General features: G+C 41.4%; 1 protein-coding gene across 2 annotated transcripts; it reads right to left on the reverse strand.

Moving 5' to 3' along the window:
* Positions 1–542: 542 nt before the first annotated feature.
* zfand5a (zinc finger, AN1-type domain 5a) lies at positions 543–7,617 on the reverse strand. Of its 2 annotated transcripts, none has more exons than XM_086174433.1 (6): positions 7,328–7,617; positions 3,932–4,093; positions 3,502–3,604; positions 3,236–3,321; positions 2,613–2,741; positions 543–2,458 (listed from the first exon to the last, which is right to left on the reverse strand). In XM_086174433.1, the coding sequence occupies exons 2-6, from the start codon at positions 4,089–4,091 to the stop codon at positions 2,310–2,312; spliced, it is 627 nt and encodes a 208-aa protein (XP_086030559.1). In that variant the 5' UTR covers positions 4,092–4,093; positions 7,328–7,617; the 3' UTR covers positions 543–2,309. The 2 variants fall into 2 exon arrangements, with proteins under 2 accessions (XP_086030559.1, XP_086030560.1); XM_086174434.1 differs by having other exon boundaries at positions 7,332–7,541.
* Positions 7,618–7,855: the final 238 nt, after the last annotated feature.

The following is a 7,855-nucleotide window of genomic DNA, read 5'->3' on the forward strand; positions in this document are numbered from 1 at the left end:
GGAACAATTCTGCGCTCCCAACTGGAGTGTGAGAGAACATACTGTCTTACAAGCACAAACACATTGAGGCTCACCCCAGAAAGAAGAACAAAATCACAATTCTTGTGTGACCCAGACAAGGGATGGAGAAATTTGCACCGCCAGCTTGCTGCATTAACATGAGGCTGCTAACATGTTCAGGTTGGCCAAATTCAGGTATTAAGAGTATCATGCTGGATGTTCAGAGAGGCTTCTATTCATGTCCCTACTGAGGTTAGAAGCAGGATCCTCACTTGCAGTTCTCCAGATTGAACACAATATGAAGTACTGGTAACTTTATTTCTAAGAAAATGAAAACACCTGTCCCTCCTCAATGTGTTTTGAAATGTTTTGAATTAGATTTATGAGCTGATCTTGCCTGTTAAAGCTGCTAAATGAGTTACACAATGCATGTTTATAAGATTAATTCACTGGTAGACTCATTGAACATAAACCTACAAAAGCACAACATTATTGTGTTGAAGACAACATTGTGAAAATAAAAACACAAAATGGCATGGTAATGTCTCTCTGTACAGTTTTATTTACATTATACTATTCTGTTGTAATGCTGGATAGCAAGATTATATGTAATACATAAATATCAACACAGTTTGTTGTTTTTTTCTTTTTTGTACAAATTTGCATATAACTAAGAATCAAAGGGGGAATAAACTCAAAAGTATGGGTACAGTTGTCTTAAAGAAAAAAAAAATCATCCTTATGGGGCATAAAGGAAGATACACTCAATTCACAAACATACATGGGGTTCAATCTATCAGGCAGCCAGAAAACACACTTTGTGAGTATATGCTCATGTGCACATACATGCACTCATTCACCCCCACACACACAGACACTCTCTCCCCTCTATGGTGCTCTACAGCAAACACATAGACCAATTGCTGTTAGATAGATGAGAAGTTATCTAATATTTGTATCTATTGTTTTTCCATAAATCTAGCTCTGCATGCTCTTGAACTTCTGTAAACATGTGCTGATAAACCGGCTATCTCAATAAGGATAAGGAAACACACACACACACACACACACACACACACACACACACACACACACACACACACACACACACACACACACACACACACACACACACACACACACACTTTGCTCACATGAATAAACTGTTAGCGCATTAATAAAATAAAAGCAACAAGAAAATCATGGTTCACATACCCTAAATCCACAAATGCACTGAATACATGCGCTAACTTCAGAACAATAATAAGGGAACAGGGAAAAAAGCTAATAGGTCATAAAAGATAACGGTCTCTTTGCAAGTAAAATGTCAGAAACTCTAGTTGAGTGATGCCAAATACTTGTGAGACAATAGAGTAAAGGAAGGGTAACTTTAGCGTTAATTTCCATTCATTCCGGCCCCACAGTAATGTAGCATAAACTCAGCTACCAACATGCAAGGGCCAGGCCTCACCACTGGCACAGACAGCCATCTGGACGTCTGAGCTCAAATGCCCTTAAAAAAAAATCTATTGAAAGTGTTTGGATTCAGTGAGACATGGAGTAACAGGTTTGTCACTGTCTAGCATGATACCTTCAAAAGTCATGGAAATAGCCTCATCACAATCAAGCCAATCAGTCAACATAGGCATGCTGATCAGAAGGGTACATGAGGCTGATGATGACCCACCGTCTGCTGGGGTCAAAGCTGATAATGGCAAGGTAAATGGGAAGACAACAAGCTTAACACAGCAGCTGTGAGGTAGGTAAAGCTAGGAAAGACAGAGACAAAGCAACAAAGCCCCTTGTGCACAGTTGGGGGACATTTGTATGGTTCTCCAAATGCTGACTGGACTCCAGTGTCATGAATTTTTAGACAGACCTGCCAATGTCGGACAAAAATTGGGGTCAGAGCAAAATGACTGTCTACAGTTTGGCACAAAATGGCGCCTGGTTTAGGTGAGAGGAGCACAGCATATCTTGGAAAATCACTCTGGGCTGCTCTTTTATAAGACAATATGTATTTTTAGAAAAAAAAAAGGACTTAACAGCGGCAAAGCCACACCACAGAAGATTGGATAAAACAAACTAACAGATTAATCAAAAAAAAGAAGCGAAGTGATCATTCATGCATCTCCCTAAGACAGGATATTTTCATTTTTTCTTCTTTTTTTTCCTGGAGGTTTTAATTTTGTAAATCAAGTCCTTTCAATTGTCACTTAGCCACTCAAGCCAGTGCTCATTTTCAAAGGTGAAACACTTCAGTCTTTTTCAAAAGGTGATGTCATCTTTGTTGCCACTGCTTTGTTCATCTATATTCTCTGGATCTTGTCGGCCACCACCACAGGGTTCTCTTTGCGGATCTTGGCGGCAGCCTCGGCTTTGTAGTCATAAGGACAGTTGTGCTTGTCTGAGTACCGGTGGATGCCACAGAACAGGTTTCCACAACGACAATCAAATCCTGGAAGTACAAAGGTAAGAGGTTAGAGCTTGCTAGAGGAAGGTCAAAAAATGTGCAAGACAAGCCTTATCAAGAATCCTTCTTGATTTGAAAGCATTACATTTTCAATTATTTTAATCCAGCACAACTCAGAATCACTGAGTGGTCCGCCTACCTGTAAGGCCCACTCTCTTGCGGCACATAAAGCACCTATTCTTCTTCGGCTTAGAGGAATCTGCCTTGCTTTCATCAATGCTGGAAGAAGCTACAGGTGTAGGGCTAGAAGCAGCAGGCTGGCTTACAACTGCACACAAAACAGAGTGGGAAAGTGGGACATTATTTCTTTTTTCTGCTAACTTTGATGGGTCAAAGCAGTTTTTTTTTCTTATTTCTGAAAATCCTGGACAAATCACCCCCCCAAAAAATCACACTGTAGTAATTAAAATATGCTTCATCTCTATAATTGCCTCTTTGTGTTCTTGGCAGACAAGACTACACTACTCTTATAGAGGTACTGGCAAGCAGTGTCAACTCGATGAGTGTCCTCTGGCAAAGAAGTATATTTAAAAAGGTCTATTTTTAGGTAGCCTCTCTCTTTCTTGCAAGCAGTATGAAAAAACAAGAGCTGGGACCAAGGTATGCAACGTGGTCTCAAAAATAAACTGTGGGTACATTGACTCCTAGAAAGCATGTTAATGTGAGCTGTCACCCGCATATGAGTCAATTGCCCACTACTGTTGGCTAGCCTGTCTTCACCCTAAATGTGTCTTTGAGTGTGTCTCTGTATGCGTCCTGTACCAGGCTCTAGGGACTCTGGCTTGTCCTCTCGTGAGATGCTCATCTCTGTCATTTGTTGGGTCACAGGAAGAGATCCTTGAACAGTTCTAAAAGATTACAAAAGGGAAAATACTTATGATACCCATGTAAACGGGATAATTTTCAACAAAAAGCAATTTACCTCTTGGGGATCAATAAAGTACTCTGACTCTGATGATCCTTATTCTGATTTCTGGTTTAAAAAGAGTGCTAACTACTTTGATCAGTTAAAAACAAACCATACTGACCTAGACATGTCTGGTGAAGAGGCAGGAGACGCATCGACCTTGGCAAGACTAGCTTCTAGTCTCTGGATTGCAGAGGCCTCTGAGGTAGGGCTAGCAGCTGAGCCTAACAAGCATAAGGGAGAAAACAGGGGGTTGAAATTGAAGTAAATATGACCAAAAATAAGAGAAAATTACATATTTTACTTTTTTTTTTTTTTTAAATGACAGCGTATTCATTTTTAAAATAACTATATTACATTTTCAAAGTAATCTTCATTATGAAAGACTAGGAAAAAACTCTGTGTTCAAACAACAGACCTCCTTATTTATGACATGCTTGTCTCATTATAAAAAATAAGATGCAAAAAGCAGTGTGTGTGTGTGTGAAACCCCAAAGATCAACATCATTTTGCTAGATGGGTATGTTGTGTGTTTGTATGGTCTGACTTACCCATAGGGCTGAGGGGGCTCATCCTGTCACTGCTCTGCTGTCGTGTCAGGTGTTCCTTGTAACATACAGAGCACATACCATTGGTTCTAGGGTTACCATAGAAACCACAACCTGTGGCACAAAGCATGGGCACCGGGCTCTGGTTTGTCTCTTGGGCCATTGCTGAAAAATGACACAACAGAAACAGAATAATTATGGGAATAGAGTGAACCTTATTGCACAAAAACTCAAATGTGAAATATAATCTCAACCTTGTTTTTTCAACAGAAACACTTTGCCATGAGAGATCTTAATTTACTGCAACATTAGCTGTGTTAACGGCAAAGAGGAGAACCACATTTTACCATTTGTTGAGCAGAAACCTATCCATTTTGACTTGCAATTTAACCTGAATACAGTAATGAACAAGAGCACTTCTCCACAGGAACTCACGAAGCACACAACATTCGTTGTGTTCCGTCCAGCACCTTGGCAGACACTGGACGGTCTGGTTCCACAGCTTTGTCCACTATTGAGCCCCTCTCAATTCCCCTTCCACTCTTTCGCTAAGAAGACTTGGGATTGATCCTCACATGGATGACAAAACAGTAGTTTCTCGACAGCAATTGGTTCCCCTCCTTATATTTTATGACAAGCACTGAGTCATATGTCTGTCTTCACAATTTTTTACACAATATGGTTTGTGTAAAAAAACAATGATATTCAGCCAAATGACCTCTAGTTTAACAATTACTCATGTGTTATCATTCTGTGTCACAATAATGTTATGACTAAGAATTACTACCTTTACAAAACTTCTGAGTCAAACTGGGTCTAAAAATTCATTTTAAAACAATAAGATCATGTCCAGAAACCTCTCTTTGGGAATTCAACGTATAATACAAGAAAACAGATAAAAAGGGTCTATGATTTCTTTAAGGTCTTGTGAAACAAGGCCTTTAAAAACTCTCTGAGTCATTTCTCTCCCCCATTCACACAAACATGTATGTGTGGATCTCAGCAAAATGTGCAGCCTTATGACGTGGTTGCTCCACTGTGCTCTGATGAAACACAGGAGGAAGTTGTGTAATGGGAGACACTGCCTTTGAGGCAACAATTCAAAAAAGGCTTGATGAATGAACAGACAGAGGAGCAGGCGGGAAGACCTAGATTAGTTGGATAAGAGGCATCCTGTCTGCCAGTAGTAACTGTTTTCTAAATCATCTGATGTATTGCTCAACGAAAACCAACAGCAACTAGCACACATGGCAAAATTATCATACATCTCTTGTAAACAACCTTTGGCCCTCTTGTACTGCAACATTGCAACTGCCTGCTTGCGTTGGTGTGAGGCTTGTCTTTAGTCTAGTCACGGACACAAACAGGCCAGGGGAGTTTTATGTTCCAGGAAAGGCTGGCAGTTGTTTCAGAACGTCCTGTCACTAGAGGTATCTAGACAACTGACCTGGCAAACAGACCAACAACTGCTATTAAATCTAAGGCTAACCCACCACCCCAACACAAACACACGCACACCTCCCTCCTCTCTCTCTCCTCCCCCCGCCTCTCTCTCTTGCCCTGCGTGCTATCACTGCTGTGTCAACAAAGGGTTTCCTTGCCCACAAAGACCTTCTCTCTCTTTGTCATGTGTTCAACTGCTGACTGGTGTAAAATACAGAGGGTGGACTAAGACATCAGTAGTCATCATAATGGTTTAGCAGTAATTTCATTACAAGTGATAGTTAGACAGACCTTGAGCTGGGGAGATATCGAATTTGCAGTTAATGAAGATAGCCGATGTCTCTTTCTACAACAAAAACCTAATGACATTCATTAGTTCTCAACACTGAGTACAGTATATGTTAACTGTCAGAAGAACAAAGATGTCCCATTGAAGCACAAATACAGGACAAACAACCATGACAACTCTTGACGATAATGACAACAGGACGTTGAGTCCATTCACACTGACCAAGACAAAATGTTAAGAGTAAGTATCATTCTGTTTATTGAATGTAACTATTTTATATCTTAAGCAAATCGATTATCATTCGCCAACATCGATTAACAGTATCTTGACAGCAAAAGAATATGGTAATGTCCCAACATGAGTAGTAACAGCCAAAGTTTCATGAAAAATCCGTTTACAATTTCCTTAATGTACAACATGGCAAGTTAAGGGGGTTTCCAGCAGCAGCAAGATAACTTACAAGCGCCCACCGTTAACTTACTTGGATTAAAAGCTGATTTGATTCTCCATTTCTAAATAATCATATAACTGAAGCCAGTTATAAATCATAAGTCTTGAAATCCAGCCAACAAAAGAGGAAGCGACCTCTCCTTGTATCAGTCGCAAGCTTAGCTCATATTTCAGGCCCTGCTGGGCTGAAAACTACTGAGTCACAGTGAAGGACAGACCAGAAAAAGCCCAGTTGTTTTGTTCTCGACATACACCGATTCTTTCTTTGTATGAACGGACACAACGAAGCGAATCGTTACCGGAGACCGAAAAAAAAGGCAGTAGCACAGATGTCAAGTGAAATACCCAACAGTCTAGACAGTGTGGTCTCTGCCTCCTTTGTTTCTTCATTTTCCCCCTTTGTCTGCATTCTGTATGCTTCCTGTTTAGACATCGTTTGACGCCTCCGTCTCTCACGACACTTCTGTGAACTACCATTTTACCAAGTGTTCCAAGCGAATCAATATTAGCATCGACTGTTATATAATGACTCTTAAGTAGTAAGTAAAGTCTCGGTGGTGTCAAATGGCCGTAAACCCGACAGAACCCCGTTTCCTTTAACGCAGAAACTACAGTAAACACTTGGCGAAGCTGGGCTGTCGCTACATGGAATGTAACCTGTTTTAGTCATTTCAAAGAACTCTTTGGCCCTACTTGCTTATCAGGCTTTTGAAATGTCTATTTCTAGACAGGAATTAGCTAGCTTTGCCTCCCCATCCCCCAGCTCGGGGCAAATAGGAAAACAGAGACAGTAAGCAGCACTAGCTAACTCCCTCCCTTGTTGTTCCTCTCATTCACACGGAATCACGTTTGAACGCTTGGGATATCTCCAGTCGTGAGGAGTGGAGGTGGTGTCGACAGGTCAAACGACCCCGAGATAGACGAAGAAGAAAACGATGATGAAGAAGAAATACTTGTTTACCACACACACACACACACACACACACACACACACACACACACACACACACACACACACACACACACACACACACACACACACACACACGAGAAGACTTCACATCAACCGCCTGACCTTTCAATCTACCGTTAAAGGTCGCCTTGACCGGATCTTTAGCTAATATACACACACCTCTATCGGTTACTTCGACGGGCTATGGTTGTTGTTAAACGTGAAATCAATAAGTAAATAAATAAATAAAATCCAGGATAATCACCTACTGAAAATGGGTGAAGTTTCTCGCGAGACGACGGGAAAAGTGGCCGTTTTCGGAGCGAAGCAAAAAGATGGAATATATATTCTGGTCCTCCTTAGCGTTGATGTGGCGTTGTCCTCCGTTACAGACCGGTTCGGACGGGTTAATTTCTCCTTTCCTCGCCCTCCTCGCTCCCTTCCTTTCTCTTTGGGACTCCTGTTCTTTCTGGGTGGATGTTTGTTTCCTTCTTTAGTAAGAGGAGTGGCCGATGTTGTCACGGGTAGAACAACGTGTCGCCATTGGCTGCCCGCGGAGCCCCGAGTACAGCTCTGCTAGACGGCGGCGGGGGAGCTGGAGGAGGGCTACGACTGCGCAGGCGCAGATCTGGGCTCGCTTTATTACACATCCCGTCGTCATCCTCCTACAAGGATAGAAACCTTTTTATTTAATGATTTACCCAAATGACTGGACACATGAATAATGGTGATGACATGAATGAATAGAAGGAGAAAGCAGGGGATTCCTCTTTCCAGAAAATACTAGGTGCTA

Source organism: Fistularia commersonii, chromosome 26 (assembly GCF_037954325.1).
Source record: "Fistularia commersonii isolate RoL2024-O1a breed Wild chromosome 26, RoL_Fcom_v1.0, whole genome shotgun sequence".
Classification (NCBI taxonomy): domain Eukaryota; kingdom Metazoa; phylum Chordata; class Actinopteri; order Syngnathiformes; family Fistulariidae; genus Fistularia; species Fistularia commersonii.

Coding starts and splice junctions, on each gene's coding strand:
- zfand5a (XM_086174433.1), bottom strand. CDS start 4,091: ATGGCCCAAGAGACAAACCAGAGCCCGGTGCCCATGCTTTGTGCCACA. Junction 3,605..3,931: donor GAGCCCCCTCAGCCCTATGG/GTAAGTCAGACC, acceptor TATGCTTGTTAG/GCTCAGCTGCTAGCCCTACC. Junction 2,742..3,235: donor GCCAGAGTCCCTAGAGCCTG/GTACAGGACGCA, acceptor TTTTGTGTGCAG/TTGTAAGCCAGCCTGCTGCT.